The sequence below is a fragment of the Syngnathus typhle genome, linkage group LG11 (assembly GCF_033458585.1).
Source record: "Syngnathus typhle isolate RoL2023-S1 ecotype Sweden linkage group LG11, RoL_Styp_1.0, whole genome shotgun sequence".
Taxonomy (NCBI): Eukaryota; Metazoa; Chordata; class Actinopteri; order Syngnathiformes; family Syngnathidae; genus Syngnathus; species Syngnathus typhle.
In genome coordinates, this window is record NC_083748.1 from 3,157,371 (window position 1) to 3,180,522 (window position 23,152).

The 23,152-nt window shown below is 41.2% G+C and overlaps 1 protein-coding gene across 4 annotated transcripts in view; it reads left to right on the forward strand.

The window, feature by feature from the left end:
• tox2 (TOX high mobility group box family member 2) overlaps positions 1-23,152 on the forward strand; it is a 65,982-nt gene that overhangs the window by 20,341 nt on the left and 22,489 nt on the right. For 3 of the 4 annotated variants that reach the window (XM_061291965.1, XM_061291968.1, XM_061291966.1), the window contains exons 3-4: positions 9,355-9,414; positions 20,795-21,130. In XM_061291965.1, the coding sequence (XP_061147949.1) occupies positions 9,355-9,414; positions 20,795-21,130 (396 nt within the window). Of the gene's footprint in view, positions 1-908; positions 1,028-9,354; positions 9,415-20,794; positions 21,131-23,152 lie in introns of all 4 variants that reach the window. The other variant, XM_061291967.1, reaches the window with a different exon arrangement.

A 23,152-nucleotide genomic window follows, 5' to 3' on the forward strand; every position in this document is an offset into this window, starting at 1 on the left:
TCACGGCGATGAGTTCTGTGTCGAAGGCATGCGTGATGTTGTAAAGATATATATCCGCTCGCAGTGGATTCTCAAATCTTCAAAATCCGCATAAAGCCAAACATGTTCAAAAAAATGTTGTTCTATGGTAAAGAGAATGTATAAGGCCTCCCTTCAGAATTACCAACATTGAATGGGCCAAAATTCAAACAATTGCAATGTAGATTTTGGGACACATGCAAGTATATATAAAAAAAAATCAACAATTTTCTTAGGAAAATAAATAAATTAATATAAAATTGTTTGAAATTAAAATATTCATTTTTTGGGGAGAAGACTACAGACAATCACAATGCTTTTCAAAGTGGGGGGAAAGAAATCGACCAAATTATGGGTGCAAAATATCTTCAAATGTTAAAACAAAATTTTGGGGGTGTATGTATGTCTCAATGAAAAATTTCAACCAAAATAGTAAAACGGGTACAAATAATCTAATTGCAATTATTTTCCCCTCTTCCTATATTCCTGTTTTTTTTTTGTATGTCAAGGCACCTTTGTTTTCCCCCCAAATCAAATAATAGTCAACAATGAATCCCCTTTACATCAGTATTTCTCCTAGGAGCATGTATTTTGAAATACAAAAAACTTGGAAGTCAACCAAGCAACCTCCCAGAATGTCTCCTGCTTGACATTGGAGGTTAGTGTACGCCTTTTATGGCCTGTCCTCAGCAAAGTATCAGCTTGCATGGCGTCTGCATGAGGAGCAATGCAAAGCACTTAACATGCAGAAGGAAAAGCAGACGTTTTTCCATTGCACTTATCAGGCGCTGTAGCGAGAGAGAGCCTGTGTCAAGGTGGACAAGCCGCCCCCTCTCCGTCCCTCTTCCTTCCCCTTTTGTAATCCTCTGATCTGGATCTGTGTCCTCAAGCACCAGCGCTAACACCAGCCGCCACCAGTTCAGTTAAAAGTGGGCCGGGCGCTTCCGTTGCAGCCGCCTACTTCGTTTCGAAAACCTCCATCTCCAACACCTCCTCATTTCCTGTCAAGGTGGGTGAAACCAAACCTCACCCACCGAGTGCAGATGCTTGACCTCGATACTTGCTCGTAAGAACATATTTCAGCGGAGTTTAATTTGTGTTAAATACAGGGGAACCTTCCGGGGAGCTTTCCGGGATGCTAGTCTAATTTAATTTCAAACACTTGTATTTTTCATTGCAAGTAGTGCAATTTGTACGGGCACATTTCTAAGAATAAATACATATTTTCTACTGTCACAAAGTTATATTGCAGTACGACCGTATATAATTCATTCCACTGATACTAATTAAGCCACATTTTACATGGCTAGGTTTTAAATGTATTACTTAGCAGTGATGAAAAGCAAAGTTGGACAAGTTTGTTTTTGTAGCAGGGTTGTAAAAAACAACAACTTTGTACACAGGTTTATTTTGTTTGGGCTTTAGACAGATTTGATCCACAGGGGTGAAAGTTCACAATGTGCTGTAGCGATAAGACGATGGGATCATCTAAGGATTGCTTTTCTTGCATTGGATCCCACGTATTCCTCTTGCTCGCTGTCTCTTTCCGAGTTGATTTGGAGCCTTGCATAGTCAATTATGTCGAGAGAGAGAAAGACAGTTTGGGTACCGTATTCCATATTTTGGTGGGATATTAATATTGCATGAGAGCTGTTCTGTAGCGAATAGCTAAGAGAGTGAGACTATTAAGGAGGCAGGAAAGATGTGACACGTGCACACACACAGTCACACACACCCACACACACACTGTAAGTACATTCCTCCATAAGCAGGTTGTTTTAATTAATGTATTCCAGATTATAATAGAACCTGCCTCAATTTTCATTTTGCTCGGCCAGCTCGACTGAGTGATGCAGCGCTTATATTGTGTTAAGAATGAAGTATTTCACACAGTCGACTGTATAAACAAACAAAGGAAAAAAAAAAAGACATTCCACCCAAAGAAACTGTCCTAGATATGATTGTGATGCATCAAAGCGGGAACAATGGCATGACAGGATATTTATTTTCCCTTGGTGATGCATACGACAGACTATTTGGTGTATGTACTAAGTGGCACTGATGCCGGATGGTCAATGATTGACGGCTCATTTCAGGCCAACGAAGATTGTCGAGAAGCATGTAATTGTAATTAAACACTTTTTCCCAGAATACCAATACAAAAAACATAACCCCAAAGATCATATTTCCCACTGCACCAAACACCGAAAATCTGTTCGTTTACGCTCTTTCCCCATCGCACAGCCGCCTTATAACCAGATGGGGGAAGAAAAAAAAAAACCCAGAACCATGGCCTAAAGTCGACACAGTCAGTTAGCCCCGGCACTCGGGGGGGCTGCACGCTGTGCTCGGACATTGAACAAGTGCCTGGTGACCTCACAGCACCAGCTGGGCCTTGAAGACTTATTTAAACGTTCAATTCTCTGTGGCGGTATCATCGGCCATGCTGCAAATAGGGCCCTGCAAAAAAAAATGTATGGGTGAAGCCAATGAGCATAAAGGGATGGCGGGAGGGAGGAGGAGCAGAAAGGAACACACACACACACACACACACACATGCACAAACATTCCCTGCCATATAAATGTAATTGGCTTTCTCTGAAATTCAAATGGCAAGAATGCAGGGGTGGGTGGGGGTTAGAGCCAAAGATGATGAAAAAGGAAAAAAGCAACCTCTGGCTTAGAAGGGGAGGGGCCTTCCCCAGAAAAAGAAAAGCAGCCATCTATGTATTAGTGCTCTGTAAATATTACATGAGCTCTGCATTCGCTCACTTGTTTGGCATTACTTCCAATGGATGGCTATATTATTTTAGAAACCATGCCTTGTTTATGGAGAGGCATGACCTACTTCCACTTCTCTCTCTCTCTCTCTCTCTCTCTCTCTCTCTCTCTCTCTCTCTCTCTCTCTCTCTCTCTCTCTCTCTGAAGTGCTTTCTCTTCCTCTCGTCTCCAATCTGCAAAAACCTGCGCCGCTCGTCCCCGCAGAACAATTACAAGGCAGCGAGACTCAAATGGAGATGTTTGTACAAAACAACATGTGTATAATTACGCTTTAATGAGCTCTTGTCAGGGCCGGCGTGCGCAATTACTTTGGTAATAGAATATTCCGGCTGGATGTGAGCGTGGCAGTGATGGAGAGAACATTAAATGTATCCTGAATGTCAGATTGGGTTCTGTTGACAGAACTGGATGCAACATTTAGTTTCAAAACGTAACTGAAAATAATTCATGCTATTTGGAATATTCTAACCCGATCAAGGCCATTTTGCTTTTATTCTGAATGGGGGGTGGCGTCCATTAGAACAGTCCATCCGATCATAATTTTAACTGGGAGTGCCGCCATTTTGTCACATACGCACAAAACTGTAAAGCAATGCAAATGAAATACTGAGCTGGGTACTGCGCACAAAATTCAGTTTATTAGACTTGCTTCAAAGGCAAATCCAATGATGGCTTAAGACCTCGACGCAACACTGGACATTTAAACGAATGACAAATAACCCAACAGACATTAATTTATTCCAGTTTACACAAGCCATAAAACAACATTCAGCATTTTACTTTGACACTCGACAAGCGAATAAAGTGACCCTAGTTGTGCGGAAAGCACATATGAATAATGGACCTCCGAGCTGAAATTCCACCCGTGACTGTGACTTATCATTTCAATTTCTCTAGCTTGCACTCACGTGATGACTTGAGCCCATGTTTCATTAAATCCATCCAATCCACTTGCATATATCATCACACCGGGCGCACAATGGGAACCTTTCAAGGGTCCCCAGCCCCCTCCCCTTTCCCCAGAGGATGCCGACAAAGCCCCCGCCCCTCCCCGCGCTTCTCCCTTCCCCAGTGAAGTCGACTAATTCAGCCAGAGTCCCCCTCATCATTTTTTTGTTTGACTGTGTGCGGATCACCGTGCAATCAAGTCGAAATGAAACCAAAGCAGAATAAGAAAAGAGTCACATTTCTTTCCACTCTCACGTTCTCAAGGTCTAGTGAAGTAAAATCATTTATCTTCAGGATGAAAGAGCACAAAGGTAGAAAGAAATGGAATTCTGGGAATAAATGAGGGCAGCTCACATTCAATAAGTACACTTGTTTGTATGTCTCACGGTTTCTCTGCTACACTAGAATAGTGAACATTGATGGCTATGTTATAGATTGGTTATGGAAAAAAAATGGAATTTGAGAACTTTTACGTACGTGTTGCCAACTATTGGTGCTCAGCAGCAGTTTGTTATCATTAAGCTAATCTGTATTTTCTAAGGCAAACGCACCAGAGTTTGTTTGTTTTTTAATGGAAAGAGGGTGAAGGAGAAGGTGAGCATCAGGGGTGTCATAGCATATTATCAGCAATGCATTAGCTTTGTTTTCAATATGTTAACAGCGGAACAATGGTGCAATTGTGCAACCATGAGAAACCCTACACCATACCAGTTTGTTTTGGGGGGAGGGTCATGTGCACTCGAAAGTGTCAACTTCTCCATCAAAACAATGTTGGCTGGCCTCCTCTGATTTTCTAAATTTACCCCCAGCAGCCTCCAGATCACCTCGGCGGCTCTGTAACCTGCCTCATTATGTCAAGGCATCATTTGAAAGCCCCCTCGGCGTGATGGACAAGACCATAAAGCCTGGCAATAAAGCTAAGACGAATGTTACATCTTAACACTGATAGAGGCAATTAAGTCCATCATAAGCAAGACGGGGGATGCGTCTTCTCAGGGGAGCCGTTCACTCGCTTGCCTTCGTTTCATTTCTCCTCTCAGCTCGCTGCTGACAGTCCATTACAAATGGAGCTCATGTCTTCTATTTATTGTTTGAGGTCCTGTTTGTTTGGGTCTCCCTCCCTGCTTTCTTATTTTTCCTCCCTTTTGCTGCCATATGACACGTTAGAAGCCCGTTTTATTGAATGTATTTTATTTACTAAGCCAAAAATCGGAAACGTGTAAAGAAAACCAATGATCTTGTTTGTATTATTAAATTAATGGTGGCGTTTTACTAGTCAAGTCAAATTATTATTTAAAAAAAAATTAATTGTTCATTTTAAATACTAATATTAAATGATAATTGAATATTTTTAATATTATTATTAATATTCCATTTTTTATGTAGAAAAATTGGATGTGTTTGTATGATATTATTTTGTAGTTCTTTTGTTTTTCAACTGTTTTATTTACTCAAAGAAGCAATCTAATTGTATATACATTCACTTGGACGTTTAAAAAAGCATATATGTAATCATGTTTTTTTTCTAGTTTCAAACTAATGAACACCATATTTCTGTGCGCTCTGTCGGACCTGTGGGTGTGGTTTTGGCTCTGGGAAAAAAATAAATATCATAGGAAGTGTTATCTTCATCTGGCAGGGATCAGCGTTGTGTATTATTAGTCAGGTCCTATTACACAAACAGTGCGATGGTGTTTGCAGAGAATATATCACTCTGAACATGCACATAAGGCACACACACACACATATACACGCACATACGCGCACACATGGAGGTAAAATGCAGCAGTGAATATATTCACAAAGGCAATCCATATCTACTGTGCAGTGCACCATCCCCCATTACTCTCTCTGTTTGGTTATGCATGCATTTGTGGATGTGCATGAGTGTGTATGTGTGTGCAGCCAGTCAACGTGAATGCTCTCATGACCGTAGCCCTGACACAGGTATTTGGACTGTACTGCGTTTGGGGGTGAGTTGGGGTACACATGCAATTTCTAGCAAGAAATTACACTTTGCTTTTCAAATGACAATTACGGTTGTCTGTGTTGTTTTCTCAACTCTTACATCCTGCCTGCTTCCAGCTCGGCAAACATGTAAGAAATATGTCGCCATAGTTGGTTTTCTCTCTCATCATTATTTTGTTGGTGACTTCTCTAAAACTTACTGCATTACATTGCTAGCAATTTGACCATGTTATCATTTTACCCCCTCTCGCGTATATTTGCACAGCTACTATGCAAAGCGGGTATCTGCGAAGTCGCTTGTTCACGGACTCGTTGAAAATGTCTTCACTGGAGCATTTCATCCATCCATCTATCTATTCAGTCATCCATCCATCCTTCTCTGCGTGTCTGTTTTCTTCCCCTCCATTGTGTTGAACGCTGTGATTGATGACCTCTAAGACCGGGGAAGGCAAACACACAATGAAACGAGGAACTGTGCCATTCGCTCTTTGCCGTGCGTCAACAGGTTCACAGTGAGTACATCGGGGTGACTGGAGAAAAAAAACTGATCTATAGGGTAAGGATTTGGGAGAGACACATGTTGCTCCATAAATCCATTTAAAATACGGTAATGTTTTTTTTTAACCCAAGAAACGGGAATAAACTTTGAAATGTGTTTTTTAAGAAAAACTGGGGATGCCTCCCATCATAAACAAAATCAAATAAAAGAAAAACAAAATGTTTTAATTGACAACTATTATTTTATTCTTGTAAGATTGCGACTATATTATGTTTTTTGGAACAATACCCAGTTTGAACTTTTTTTTCTTCATATTACGGCATTTATCCCCATACACGCGTGCATCCCCCAATGTAAAATTTTTCTCTGACGCAGCCATTTTGCGTTATTAAATTCTCTGTATGTCATATCATGTCTTGGCCAAATCTTTTTTTTTTTTTAAGTGTTAATGTTCAGCATGTGGAAATAAGAGAATAAGTCATTACCCACAATGACGTCAGACTATTAAATTCAATTTAGCCGTGGGTAAACATGACTAACCTGCGAGTATGTAGAGCTTTCATTCCGCGCAGAGATCTCAACTGTATCCGCACTGTAACATAATTATAGCCCACTTTGCCCAAATGACCGCTTTGTGACCACAGAGAGCCAGGCACATTTTTTGGACCCCTCAATGTAGATATTGTGTGTTATTCTGCCCTCTGTGACTCCACTTTGCTCTTTGCCGTGCTGTATAATTATTTGCTCCCTTTTTTTTGCATTACGCATCGAGCGCAGATTCGCAGGTGTGAAAATAGGCCATTCACAGACACTGTCGGCTCCATGGCCGCGCGTTAAGGACGCAGTGTGAAGTCGTTTTTCGAGAGCAACAAAGGAAGTGATTTCACCTTTTTTTTTTTTTTACCCCTCAGCAACCTGATGCAAAATGTAATGATTGTTCTCGACGGCAACTAACGGCGCTCTCGGAATGAAACCATTTGCTGTTCAAAGAAGGCTTCCATCACGGGGCCAATGATAACATGGAAATGGAATTGGGGATTTCATTTGAATAATGTCGCAAGAAAGTGGACTGCTTGTTTGTGGCTCGGACTGCCTTTGTACCTTTGAAATTATTCCGTGCAAACAAATCACCTTTATGTTAGGCCCATCATTCTGAGTTTGTTTGTCTCAAAAAATGTACTTTTCTGGAAAATAATTAGTTTTTTCCTCATTGGATTCATTGGATGTAGCCTTAACGGCAATATTGCAATATTACGATATTAATATTGCCACAATATTGCCGTCATGTTACGATATTATAAGCAGCACATCTCCGTGAAAATATATTACTTTTCAGTTGAACGTAGCATTGTGAACTACATGATACTTTGAACCAATAAGAACACATGAAAATAAAAGGACTGGCCAATAATATTCATTTTATGTGCAAGAAACACAATATTGTGCTTCTTACTCCAATATCATAAGTTTTTTGTTTTTTTACAATAATGTGAGTTTTTATCCAATATCGCGAGCTTTGTTATATCGTCACCTTGAAGTTCATACCGTGCTAATATCGTATTGTGATGTTTGGGTATTGTGAGAATGATCACATTATCCTTCAAAAATAGTTGTTATGACCTGACAGGTAGAAAAGAAAATGAGGCCATCTTTGTCTTTTTAATATGATAGTTTCATTCTTTTATGACATTGCCATTTTGGATTATTTTCCCAGGCTGTTAGCAAAGTGGCCTATTTGGCATTTTCTCACAAGAACACAACGTCCTCCCAACCTTTCCCAACATGCCTTCGAGCCAAAAAAATGTGTGAGCGAGCCTGAAATAATTTTGCACTTTGCCATACGGTTGACAAAAGGCCAATGGTGCTGATTCACAGTGCCCGATCAAACATAAGCGAGCTTTTAGGTCTTACAGAGAAGACAGAGGTACACCCCTGAGCTAAATGAAAAAGCAGCGAGTGGGTGAATGTTTAAGTGGGAGAGCACATGAAAGTGGCCAGGGTGCCTGCGGTTTATTTGCTTGTTGCACGATTAACAGCGAGGTCGCAGCCAGAGGCCCGCAGCTTGAAAGACAGACGCAGCAACACAACGCAGACATTGGACCAGATGTCTGTCCTTGTGTCTGTGTCACACTTTTTGGCAGCCGCCACTTACAAGGAAGCAAAGTGCAACGTCCGTGAAGCCTTGAGATGAAATATAGCCGCTACTGTTGTCTTAAGAGTGTGTCGTGTTTTACTCAACCGCAAACACTTGTGTCGGCATTTTTGGCAAATAATAAAAGTAAATACTGTCTTTAAGATGTCAAGCCATTAGGGCTGAACATAATGATTCATTTAACGATCGATTAATCGATGAATCGGATCAAAACCATGTTAATTTTCATTGCTTTATCCAAAAATGGGAAACTAATATTCAATTACTGCTTTTGTTCAGAATGTGTCAGAAAAAAGGCAAAAATTAAAAAGTCTATGTTTTATCTTGGTTCATCACAAAGATAATAATTCTGCTTACATTGCGGAATCCAGAAATAGCAGCATACTAGAAACTTTTATAATTGTTTCAAGAAAAAAAAGAGACCTCACAGAGTGAAAATAATTTTTTTATTGGTCTGTATTTTTCCTCTTACAGCGATAAGACTCGAGTTGTATTTTCCCAAGAAAATTCATAGGAATTAAATATTTTTTTTATCTAAAAAGCAGTCAAATACAAATTATATAATGTTGTGACATGACTTTTTTTTTTTGTAGTGTGCTCAAAGCAACTTCAAATCATGTATTAAATGAAGCTGAAGTGCTAAAACACTGCAAGAGGAGTGAAACGCTATTTGACAGCTTATTTGACAGCCTGTTATGCCTTTGTCACTTTGTAAGTCGTGCACACACACACACACACACACACAGTTTGAAGCTTGAGGCACGCTGAGGGGAAAAGTGTGAGTTACACAAGCTTTGACAAGGCCTAATTACGCGTGTCTCTAATGAACTGTAATTACTGGCACACACCAGAGCGCAGAGGTCCGTAAGCCGACGACTTGTAGTCATTAGGCTGCTGCGTCGCCGTGGTTTTTCCGGAGACTGACTGGGGAACTGTTTGCCTCTCTTCAGCCTCCCGCTTGTCTAATTGTTTCCTCCTCTCGTTGCAGTTTGATGGTGACAACATGTACATGAATGAAAACAGCCATGAGTTCCTCCCGCCCGGCCAGGTGAGTTCCTGCATATCTCGCCTTGTGTGTTGAGTGGAAGATTGGTGTCAAGGAAGTATGTTGAGCTGATACGTTTTGACCGTCCGATAAAGATCTTTGCAGGTCTGGGATTAGTTGAATTTAGCCCAGATTGGTCTTGGCCACATATTTATGTTTTTGCTGTTGCATATTTTCCAAATCAAATAATCTGTAAATCATGTGTACTCAAAACACATTGCAACACATATAAATACAATGAATCTGCTCCAGCCCTACAAAGAACATTTTTGTGATGTTTTTATTATAATGGGAAACTCAGCACTCTACCTTATTGTACTTTATGAAAACATACCATAGTTACATAATAAACACAATATTGGATATCCCTTTTTTCAGACCGATATATTACAGATAATGTATCCCTTGTAGCCTACTTTTGATTTATAAAATTTCATCGAAGTAACAACAAATTTGGCTTTTTCTAATATAGATTATGATTCGCCATAGTGCCGCAATATCGTGCACTTACTCAATATCAGAAATAATTTTTGCCTTAAGTATCAGGGCTGCTATCGGCAGCCTCCTCGAGTACCCCGATACCGTAAATTTAGGCCAGTAACAGCCCGATACCTGGTATTGGTACCTGCCCTTCATAATGTCCCATCACTGATAAGATATTTTTAGAACAGGCTACTACTTCTGTCCTTGCAGACGACCCAATACCTATTGGCACTATACTATATTTGTTTGACAACCTCATTTCAATAGACAAAAAAATAGAATTCGAGTGGCAGCCATGGAGATAACTCTGACTTTGACGTTCACTGCGTTTGAATTGTTTAGTCATCATGAAGCACGGCTTCACTTTTGAGTGATTTGGACCTTATTGTAGTGGCAAGTAGAATGGAGTGTGTGTGTGTGTTTGTCATGTGCATGGCAACCCTACCCGGCTTGAATCTCTGCAGCGGCACAGCTGGTCCCGAACAACTGGGTGAGCATATGGTTGTGTTTGGACAGGCAGATTTGTCAGAGTTTGGGAAATAAGCCCATCTGACATCCACGGGGAGTTGGGAATTTGTCTCTGTCAATTGTAATTACCGCAGCCGACTCACGGCCCACACTAGTTTTATGTTTCTGTTGAATTTACTGCTTTTTACACTGGTTAATTTCTTAATGCGCCACTTTATTAAAAGTGTGGCTCTGTGCCCAGAATGATACAAGAGAGTGGATTGTGTGGCTATTTTTTTTTTTTTTGCATATGATTTATGAAGTCAATTGGGAAGATCTCTGCCATCAAATCGACGGATGTCAGACAGTGATTTTGAACGCAGTTATCTGTCACATTTTCCCAGCTGTCAAAGAACTCTTTAGATCCACAGCTTTTCTTAACAACTCCGAATTCAGCATCTTACAGCCCTCGCCACTGAGTGATTACAAGATGTGCTGATGTGCACTCTGCGTTTTTGCCGTCTTACTGGAGAACAGATAAAAGCCTTGCAAATGTGGCGTAGATGATTGACAGGGCCAGAAAGACGGGCGGGGGTTCACCGAGCGAGTCAAATGGCGTGAAAGCGACGACTTCGCTTTGCCGTGTATGTTTACTCCCAGTGACCTTATGTTTGACATGCGCCTTGCTCTGCTTGCTACTTCACCAAGTCCTAGCCTTCTTCCATCTGACAGCTCCAGTCAGAGACAGAGTTAATTGCAAACAATCCCTGACGTGTAACCCATTTGGGTAGTGCGTAGATTTGTTTGCCTGTGTCAATTTGTGCTAACATGCTATTTAGGCTCATGTGAATACAGTTGTTTCTGTAACATAGGTTCATAATTGTGTACATGCTCGATGCTTTGGTTATTATTCTTTGCCACAATAAATAAATCAATGCAATCAGAATAGTTATAATTAGAAAGGTAGTTTTTTATAATATGGTCCCATTTAACTTTGTCTTGTCTCCTTGTTCTCCATTAGCTCCATTCCAAATTGAAAAGTCTTAAAAAGTCTGCATGTGTGCATAAAAACATGACCATGCAGTGAAAGTTACTATACTGAGAGTTGATAGAGCAGTGAGGATATTTCTATAAGCTTCTTGAATTCTTGACAAAAACACTACTGCGTGCACAACAACAGTATTCTCGACACGCTCCGGCTTAAAAAAACTAAACAAAAATAAACAACAAAAAACGAAATTGTATCGCCTAAAGCTCACTTTTCTGTTCTTGCTGCTTTTTCTTCTTCTAGTTCTTTGACTCCCCCTCATTTGCTCTTTTTCCTTGCTAGTTGCTCTCTTTCTCCTTCACACCTCATTGCATTGAAATGCATTTGGGTCAGCAGCTCGGCATGCACACTGTGTAGAAAGTGAATGCGAATATGTTCTTTTGCACAGGATGTTCAAAGCTGCACACCATCGTGTGAATCTGGCAATACCTTTCTTTTGTTGTTTATATATAGTGGATATCTTTAGAGTGGGTGTCACCATTATAAATGTATTAAAAATAATGAGAAATATTTTAACCCCTAAAAAAAATCACATTTTTCGTGAAAACGTTTTCCACACAACAGAAGTAAACCAAAGTTTTTTTTTTTAATATTAGAAGACAGAATAGTTGCTTGCTTGCTTGATTGATTGATTGATTGATTGATTGATTGATTGATTGATTGATTGATTGATTGATTTTAGATGGGTGGATGGAACATATCTGTAGCTTTTTGGTCAGTCACCAAACTGGAGCCCCCCCTCATCCTATATCTATGAGTGCCAAGTTGAAAGCACAAATGGACGGACATTGCATCACTCTGTTCATTCTATAGAGGGACTTTCCTCAAGTTCATTCCCTCTCATGGATTCCGTTCTTTGTCTTTCCGCTGTGATCATTCATCGTCTCCAGACAAGCAGGAAAACACCAACCCTGCCCCCAACTCCTCAAACATAAAAACCTCATCGTTGACGCTTTAATATGAGCAATGAATTTGGAGTGCCTCTTTTGCCCTCCTTGCGAGACCTTCGTCTGAAGTGGGATTTTACTTGCTGATTGTGAGCGGAACAGCAGGCGCATTCAAAGGTTGCCTTCTCACGGCATCGCGGGCCAACTGGAGAAAAAACTTCATTGGCACTTTACCTTGAGGATTCTTCGCTTTGATGTCGTCTTGTCTGACTTATGAATCCGTTTAACAAGACCGCCGTTTGAGAGGAATATGTCATAAGGGGTGTGGAGGGGGGATGTGGATGAGCAAATGGAAGGGAGGAGAGGTTGAGAGTTGGATGAACAGCACGGGGGAATAATTCCGCTAATGGAGTGACTGTTTGGATATTCGGCTGAAGTAGGAATCAGAGATTATGATCTTGCAATTAGTGTAACAAGGTTTTATTGATTGGCTGCCGCTGTTGCGTTTCTGCAGCCAAAAAAACGCCGCCGCATGTGGTTTTAGCATGCACTACATGTGGCGTGTTTAGCTCAGCCAGCCAGCCTCACTAGTACGGAGCTACCATCCGGCTCGCGGCATCAAAGCCGGAACATTATGGATTGCCGAGTTGAAAGAACCACATTTGCATATTTCTTTCACTTTTAAGTGAATGCGTTGCCCTCCAAGTAAAACAGGTACAAAAAAGGAAACATCTGCTGGTGAATGATTGGATTTATGTTTTAGTGGCTCGTTTGCTGATTTGTCTTTAATTACTGCGACAGCAAGCAGATGTTGCAACTCACGGCGATGCTTTCATGGATAATAAAAGAGGCGCTAAGCAATCATTTTGGTCATATATCCATATTATGGTCATATAGTAACAGTGGATGACCGAGCCTAACTGCAAATAACTGATGCTCTATGCAATCATCACAAAACACTTGAATACTTCCTCAAACATGTACTTAAATACCAACGGTGTTTTCCACTACAATCAAGATAGGATCGATCACATAAACTATTGATGGCTCAGTGCAAAAAACTAATCAGAGCAACACAATCTAAGATGTACTGCACCAGTGGTTTAATAATTAATTTTGATTTAATAAGCAGCAGCACGGTGCTCAAGTGGGTAGCACGCCTGCTTCACAGTTAAGCAGTTCTAAGTTTGGATCTCAGCTCAGGACTCAAAAGAGCAAATTGCAGGCCTTGTGATGCGAGTGCTGTGTCTGTCCAATAGGATGCGAGGGCCTACACAAACACATTAAGGTTGCCATTAGTTTCATCTCATCACCGAGGGCGCTGAGGTGAGAGTAAGAGAAGAAGGCCTTACACAAATATATGTATGGTGTATGGTCTGACTGTTTTTTTTTTTTTTTTGTAAGAGAGCTCTTAAATGGACATGATGCATTGAAAGGTTGCCGGTGAATGACTGCACCGAGGCCGAAAGCAAAAAACGAGAGTGAGAGAAAACGCTTTCCATCTCTCTGCCACCGCCGCCACAAATATGCCTGCGCATCTTTTTGCTTTGTCTCCCTGTCCCTGCATTGTCAGCACACGGGCTATAGAAATATTTTGGCAGACTGCCGCTTGTTTTCATTTTCACAAAAGATGTATCGGGGGGAGGGGTGCGGAGGGGAGGGGAGGGAAGGTGCAGTCGGTGGGAAACGGTGTGGAGACATCGCGTCAAGTCAGGCGGACGTTTGCGGGATGGAAATTGCTTGTGGGGAGGAGGAAAAATGAAAACCAGTAGATGGGGAGCTACCAGATCAATGTGCAGATGAGGTGAGTCAGGTGAAGGGAGGAATTGAAGTGAGGAATCAATGAAAAAAAGACCGGGGTAACCACTCCAGGCCCCGCCCCCCTTCCTACCTAAACAGCGAAAGGAAGCTGTAAATCAACCTAATGTGGCCGAGCTGTAATTCAGACCAGCAGGGCCCGCACGCCGGCGTAGGGCGCCGAACGGCGGGAGTTTGCAAAACCCCTGCGCTTTAATCAGCACACCGATCCAAAGATACCAGACCCCCCTGCCCCAATCACTTTGCTTCCTGTCAGTCACACACGGCTGAAGCCGGACTAATTCCGGCACGTTGACGTCTCCAGACGTCCGCGGGTTTTTGGGGGATTCTGGCCGCCTGCCAACGAGAATATTATTCATCTTGACTGAAAAGGTTGGAATGGGACTTTAATTCAGAACATGAAGGCCCCGATGTGATAGATTTGTTAAAGGTTGCACATAAAAGAGTTCAGGGATCATGTTCGACAATGGCTCATCAGAAACATATGGTGGGAAGACGAGACACGCATGAGGGGGGGAGGGAGGGAAACCTTAACCAACTCTGCGAGGGCAGAAAAAGTGTGAGAAACAAGTCATTGTGCCTTATCTTCTAAATCCGAAATTGCTGGGAAATTCTGAGGATGAAAATGACGCATCCAATTGATTTTGAAAGTCAGGAGAGGAAAAAATAAAGAGGGAAGAACCTGAAGGTGTGTTGACCAATATTCTAAGATTCTGTAGGATCTGACAACCGGAAATAAAATCTTCTCAAGGGTAATTTTGTAAGAACATTTTATTAATTCCTTACATTAATAATTTAAACCATGATCCTAAAACCCTTTAATATCATTTCAAACTCACCTTCCTGATGTGGATTATGAACAAATACACCAGAATATTTTTAAAAACTAATTTGGGTGTGTACTGCTGTAAAGTAGCTCCCGAAAATGTTGATTAATTGTTGAAATTTAAATCATGGGTTCTGTCACCCTTGGAACTGATTCTAATAATAACAATAATAATAATAATAATAATAATAATAATAATAATAATAATAATAATAATAATAATAATAATAATAATAATAATAGTATACATCTATTTTATTTGACTCTATTATATATACACCTCTATTTTCATTTTGCCCGACACATTTAAATTGAGCTTTTAGAAGAGGAAGTGAAAAGGTCAATTTCGATATCAATTTTCACGTCCTTAGCGATGATGAGCGTCGCTGTGCCAAACGGCGCAAACAGCGGAGTTCATTGACGCCAGCGGCGAGCCGTCCCGTCCACTCGCCGCCAGCCTCGCGGCCAACAATGACAACCAAGAGCACAAGGGCACAGATGTTAGCGTCCTGTTGACACCAGCTCTGCCAGTCTCTCATGGACTCTCCATCCCTGGAGGAGGGTGGGGGCACGATGACACTTAAGCACACAGTGACATCAACAAAGCAGGCAAAAGTTAAATGTTTAAAGTAGAAAAATCCGACATATGTATGAAATGTGCACAAAAAGCCTTTCAATGGCTATTACGCTCACAGGGATGAACGGAGGATTTAACACCCCTCCGTTTGTTTAAAGCATAGTTATTTGTGGGTGACAGGATCCTAACAATTCTGCGAATAATGCCGATTTGTCTGCGTGACTGCACCATCAGCGCTCCTTTTGTTATTCCCTACATTGTTCCACTCACTCAGTCCAAACGCTGCAGGCTTTTTTTTTTTTGGGGTACATTTTTTGTATTCTCCATTTACCTTTTCTCGCAACAATAATTTGTTTTGTCGTGCGCTCACAGTAGCGCCATTGTGCGCATGCTAATAGCCAGTTAGGCTGTGGGAGGAAGAAAAAGCAAAATGAGTGAACTCGCTTTAAAAGAGAGCGGCTGTGATTTTTATTATTTTATTTGCGTTGTATGTTTGAGCGCCTGCTGTGGAGAGAAGATAGTCGCCAACAAGTTAAAGAAATAGAAGAGGAGTAAAAGGGGGAATAAAATTGTACGCCGGCCAATGTAATCCTAAATGCGCCCTGTCAGGCAGCGACTGTGATTATGCTCCTTATTTGAAACATCCACTTCCTTCCTGTGCCGGCCCGCTAAACACACAGTAGCCTTAACATGACCGTCACTCTGCAGCACGGAGCTGGTTTGCGCTTTGTTTTTATCAGCGTTAAGCTTAAAAATGGGAACATTCGCCCATAATTGATCCAAAACACATTCCAATCAAAGGTTTTATCCTTTTAACGCTGAATCTGGGTCAAAATTGTATGTTGTATGTATTCTCTTTTTAAGGCTCTCTTCCAGTGATGGAGGTTAGGACACAAGCTCTGTCTTTAGGTTTGGGCACACAACAGGTTTTGTGCTCCACTTTACATTGGAGAAAATAAAGTACCCTTCATTACCTCTGTTAGGAGTGTGACAGATCTGCCTTAACACTAGTATGCACTTTTCTGCCTATTGAAAGGCTTGGTCACACTGCTGAATTACACTTCAAACTCCACTCGTGCTGCCATTACCTCTCACGCTACGCTGCAAGCTTCCAAAGAGGCAAGCAGACAAAGTCGGGCACTCTGTATCTCATCTTTTTTCCCGCCGTTTATTTACAAATGGTCTTGTTTATAGTGTTGCTAGAGTTCCACTTTACATGGAACACAGAGAGGCCCATTCTACAACACCATCCATCTCTGTTTGCTGTCAAGTTGGGCTTAATTAAAACCAGAGCTGATCTTGTGCCACGCGATCATGTCAGAGGCACTACAAAGAACATTTTGGCAGGAGTACAGCAAAGGCTGACGAGTGCCAGGCATCTGCTTACAGCTACCCTATACCTTGCTTGTCCCGCTTGGTGCCTGATCTACACGGTAATGGCGCTATCTCGCCAACGCTGACCACAGAAGACATGATGAGTGGTTTCATAAAATGGAGCATGGAAGGCAATAATGGTGCAAAAGTCCAAGTATGCAGATGTTCACGGTCACCTTTTTGCTTATTAACAAAAAAGAAACAGAGAAAGACAAACTTGGGTAAATTATTCTGTTATGTATTGATTTAAGATTCCGACAACAAAACAGAAACCTTTTTAATTTCATATACCCACTGCCACTGATACTTTCGATCTTTTCTGTTTCCTTTCTGTCTTCGCTACGTTGTATCCTGTTCCCACCGCTTGTCTCACTTGTCAGACGGGGTTCACGGGGTCACCGCCATCTGATGGCGCGTCAAGGCCGATTACCGTCAACTGCGTTTGCGCCATGTCATATTTCATTATGCGTCCAGCGAGTCAGAGCGGGACGGGTGTGATTTGATTGGATGACAGAAATGATATAATTTGTGTTTAACCTCGGGCGGTACCAGGCTCTGAGTGGCGTACTAATGCATGTTGCAAAAAGATGAGGGCGGGTCATCTCTCTCTCCGCCAGCAACTAATTCAAAGTGGCATGCGGCCGAGCAGAAGCCAAGTCAGGGCGATTGCCCAACATGTGTCTAGGTTACCAGAGAAGCCTTATCAAATAATAAACATTATTACTTAGCTTTAGTTTCATCTTTTCTCTTTTTTTCCATCCATCCATCCATCCATCCATCCATCCATCCATCCATCCATCCATCCATCCAGTTCAAGATGCTTTTGCTTGTTTCGACATGTAAATCTATTTTCAGCTTGATCTTCATCTATTATCACCGTAAATATAGCATGATGAAATTATTAGACGTTATAATTTTGTTTTGTCCTGGATGCTGATACGTTCAAGTGTTCTAACAATAATCTAATAAGATAAAAAAAAGTGCAGCTAATGAGCCATTAGCCACAGTCAATATCATCTCCAGAAGGCCTTGACTGCACAGGAAAGGCTACAGAGGGAGGATTAGATGAGTGCCAAAATAAAAAGACAAGCTGGAGCGCTTCCCAATCAATGATATTTCCTCGCTCTGTCCCACGCCAACTGTCTCTTCATCTGTTTCCCTCCGACGGAAGGTGCGCTGCAATGCAACTGTTACAGTCCAGAGACGCTGCGCTTAATTAAAATGTTACTGCAGCTCCCACCGTGGAAGCCAAGTTCCCTATTCCCCAGTCAAATAATAACCCATATCATATAGAAGCTAACGATGTCGTAAAAATGGATTATATATTTTCATTGTCTATGTGGGAAAGCATATTTTATGGTGGTATACTCAATTTGCAATACAGATTTTTTTTTATATAAATGTCATTTGAGACTGTTTTATTCCTTTTTTTGTTTGTTTTACTTGTTTGTTTTTCGTTTCCTTACGTTTATGTTTTATAGATAACCTACCTAGAAACAGACAACATTACCCAAGGTCTTGAATCAAATCATTCCACCAATATGGTGATTTTTATTTGATTCCATTTATTATAATTACCTTGCAAAATAAAAGTAATAATATTCAGAGTACAGTACAGTACAGTACAGTACAGTGTGCGATTTCACATGCAAAAAACACATGCATGCACAATGGAGATGTATGAATGATTTATCAAGCCACAATCCAACTGGGGATGTCTTTGGCATATTTACATTTTATCATCGAGTCCAATGGATGAGACTTTGCAAGCAGGAAACTATCGCTGCTTTCGTAGATATACACTTGGAAAAATGACAAACAAAAAAGGTAGGTGAACACACTCCATTATCACTCAAAGATGACACCCGTTGGAGCACAATGGCGAGGGACGTGCACAATGGCGTGGATGTTTACAGCGGACAATCCCATTTCCTTCCAACAATTATGAGGGGCATTGAATCTCAGGAAATGTTGCTTTTCTCATCCATTAGACCAAACAATAACACAAGTGATCCCTAAAGGTTTGCACACACACACAAAAACATCTGTCTTCAAAGGACGGAGACTGAAAAATCATGTGAGCCTATGTAGAGACTGGAAGTGATCACCTTGTTTCTTTCTCATTAAGTGTAAGGGAAGAGGATGAAATGTCCAATTAAAAGCCTGGCTCAAAGGATTTTAAATGGATTTCAATTCTGCTGAAAGCTACAACATTCTCTCTCGCGTGTGTAAAATGATGCAGCTGTTCTATTGGCTGCTTTGCACGTGGATTTTTATTAGACGGCCAACGATGGCCATTTTTTTTTGCTTCTTGTTTGAGTACAGTATGTTGTATAATTTTTTTATGCTTTTATTGGCCTATGAATTCATATTATACGGTAATGTTATATATTGAGAGATTCTAGTATGTGAGTTTGCAAAATATGGAACATTTCAAATTTAATCTATAGTTAAGTTTGACATATTTATTGTATTTCAAATGTGTATGAAATTTCAAAGTACAGTGGAACAGTTGAACCGGGCAAACAATGCGTTCACCTTGAAGAAAAATTACTACACAACTCTCGCTCTCTCTCGCTCTCTTTCTCGCTCTCTCTCTTTCTTTCTTCCTCTCTCTCTTTCTTTCTTCCTCTCGCTCATGCTCTCTCTCTCTCTCTCTCTCTCTCTCTCTCTCAGCCATCTTTTTCTCCTCCAAAAGTATCTGCCACCGAGATAAATGACCACTCCGCCGCCGAGCATGACAGCCTACACAAAGATGATATTGAATTGATTTGAGAAATGTTGCCGTACTGACTGTTTGATGTATGCCGCATGACGTGAATCATAAAAATTCTATTAAAAAACCCTTGAATGGCTGACACCGGAATATTATTTGTGATGATTAATTTGACACAGTCATTACAATGGGAGTCGTTTCAGCTGAAGATTGCTTTTTCGCTCCCTGCTGACTCCCCTGGCTATTTTTTCTCTCTGGGTGTCTTTGTGGAGCTGATTGGACACGCCGTGTTAGCGTTCAAGTATCTTTTGGGTTTTTGGGCGCTTTGTTTTGTTTTGCGACAAATGACATGAAAGAAAATTTGAATTGAAAGCATTAGTAAAAGTTTTGGAGAAGTGTCGCCGTCTCAGGTGAAGGTGGATGGGGTCACGAAAGCCTGCGGAAAGAACAAATTGTTGACATACTGACAATCTGAGTGGATTTGAGTTCTTTTCCCCGCTTCTGATCAAAGTTAGCAAACGCCTGATTAGATTTCTCTCAGAGATCAGCAATTATCTAATCGCTAACAGTGATTATTTTCCCCCCTGATCTACTTGAAAAACAATCACAGCGCTTGTGCTTATGTTTTGATATTCAGGAGCAAATCTTCATTAGTGTCTTTTTTTTTATTAGTGAGTGTGTTGGTTTTTTTTTTTTCTTGTTTTTTTTTCTTGCACATTACTTTTGGTATGAGTTTCTGGTGTCTGGAGTCCATTTGGGATAATATGCATACGGGTCATAACTTGAGGTGCCGTTTATACTTTTCTTAAATGAAAACAGATGAAACCGGCTTTATTTTCATACCTTTGCGTAAAAACATGAAACACTCAAATATAGGAATCTTTTAAAGTAACATTTCCATTTAAGAATGGTTTCCATTTAAGCAAGTCTGCTTCTCAGTTTAGATTAAGGATTTGGGGTTTGTATCTCATCTCCAGCTTTACCAGTGCTCCAGCTTCTTCTTACACTCCCAAAACTTTCTTGTTCTTGAAGACCCTAAATTGTCTACAGGCACAAATGTGAGTGGTCTACTCTATTGCCCTGCGATTGATGAGTGACCAGTCCAGGGTAGATACAACTTCTCCTACAATTAGATCTTACTGAGAGACTGGTGGACAGACCAGGGTGAAAACTGCTCCTCGTCCAAACATGTCTCTGTCTTCCTTAGAACTACACAGCTCAGACTGGCGGCGGTAGCGGCAGCAACGGCGGAGGAGCAGGAGGCGGCGGTGGCGGTGGAGGAGGCAATGGTGGCAGCGGTGGCGGAACGGCCAGCGGCAACGGAGCCGGCGACGAAGACTACGAGATCCCACCCATCACTCCACCTAACCACCCGGAACCTCCCCTCCTTCACCTGATGGAGCATGACTCCACAGGCTACCTCTGTCACTCGCTGTCGCACAATGGCCTCATCAACCCTTATTCCTACCCGGAGCTGCCCACCTTGATGATGTCCAACATGCTGGCGCAAGACGGCCAGCTGGTCTCCGGCCAAATGCACTCGGTGAGTACAAACCGGCGATTTCCAATGGCGAGATCACTAAAAACAACAATTGAATATGATGATAATTGATTCTGAGCTTTGGCCATCAATTTATCGCCTGAAAGATGCCGGCCAGCGTATTGTTAAAAGTTACTAGCCTACTAATGAAAACAAAAGAGGCTATATTTTCAAGGTCAAAGAGAATGTATTGGAGCATTTATCAGGCCCAGAGGCGATATAGGACCAAACAACAGTCAGCACATGGCTCGATATACATACTACATCTGAACTATAACTACAGTATTGTAGATCAGTGGTCCCCAACCTTTTTTGAGCCACGGACTGGTTACATGTCAGAAATATTTTTGCGGACCGGCCTTTATATAGATAAATAATACATTTATATAAATAAATAATACATTTATAATAAATATATAAATACGATGAAATAAAATGGTACAACTGGCATAAAAACAAGTATAAACGAGATGAAAATAAAACTTGCCATTACGTTGAATTTGTGGGAGCACTGAGCTTGTTGCTCAGAAACGAGCCGGCGTAATCGGAGACAATGACACCTGTGGTTAAGGTTTGTCTTTTAATACAGGATGCTTGGTCTCCATGTGCCCAAGCACTCATTGCCTCGTTAGCTAGCCTGTCGCCAGTCGCCACATATTATGCAGAGTGGCTTGGCAAGTCAGTCACCTGTGGCAATAAATCCATATTTGAAGTAGGACTTTCTTTTAAATGCAGCTTTCCTTTTCTTAGAAGTCATAGCCTCTTCTTCTTCCGTCTCCTCATTGGGCTTTTTTCCCTTTCCGAAGAAGCTTTCCAAACATGTCTGTTTCTTGCTCAATTTTGCTAGCTTCGCGGGCTCGACTGGGGGGGAGGAGCTTCTTGATCTAAATTAAGCTGACTCAAGAGACACAGATGCACCGACGGATGTAATTGGGAGAGAATCGCCATTTTTTTAAAATAATTTTTCAAAATAAATTCTTACTCTTTTTTTTGCTAGCTTTGCGGGCTCGAGTGGGGAAACACGTCACATGACCGGGACGAGCGTCTTGACCTGAATTAATTGATCCTCGTTAAAAAATATATATATATAAATTTCTGTGCGGCTTAGCTGCCCGGTACCAAGTGACCCACGGACCGGTACCGGTCCGCGGACCGGGGGTTGGGGTCCCCTGCTGTGGATTATGTGGAATATTGATAAGCATCCCCCACCACCACCCGGAGGAATTGGATTTGTATCATTTATCCTCATACACAATTTACATTTTGGTCGTGACCTTTGCCACAGAAGCAGTGCTTTAACTGTCAAGGTATTTTTTTAAAAACACATAGTTCAGGAATTTAGGCTAAAGGTCCATTTCATGAAGATTGCTTTTATGTTGTAGGAATAACAACCAAAACTGGTTCCGTAGCACCCACTGGATTATTTTTTTTTATTATTAATCCAGGCCCAGGAGCTATTTTCATAAGCGACATGAAATTGGGTAGGCATGTCTATCATGGATAGATGCATAAAAAGTCTCAAGGCACCATTGCTGAATAGAAATGCTATGTCTCCCATTTTGGTTTGCAGCGGTCATTTTAGGGTCATTTGGACATTTCTACCTTCAAACTGTCAAAGTTCCAAGTATGATGACTTGCCATGAAAGACAAAATGTCTAACTTCACTCCAAGATTCCGCCCCCTAAGCCATATTCGCTGAGCGACATGAACCTTTGGAGACATATCCATCATAAGTCGATGAACAAAAAGGTCTCAACCTGGAAAGACACAGGAAATGTACCTTTTTTGTTGTAACCGTACAAAATAATTTCATCCATTTCCACAGATCCTTAAAAAGAAATTCATCCTGGAAATTTTGTCTGATCGTTGATAAATTTGAAACATCCAGAATGGTCTGATTGAAAGAACGACAGAAAGAACACCATAAAATATATCTGCAAAAAGTTTAGATTGTCGTCATTGTGCATGGACCAATCACAGCTTTAACCAGAAGTGTATTAGATGCAATACTTGATTTGCTGGCAA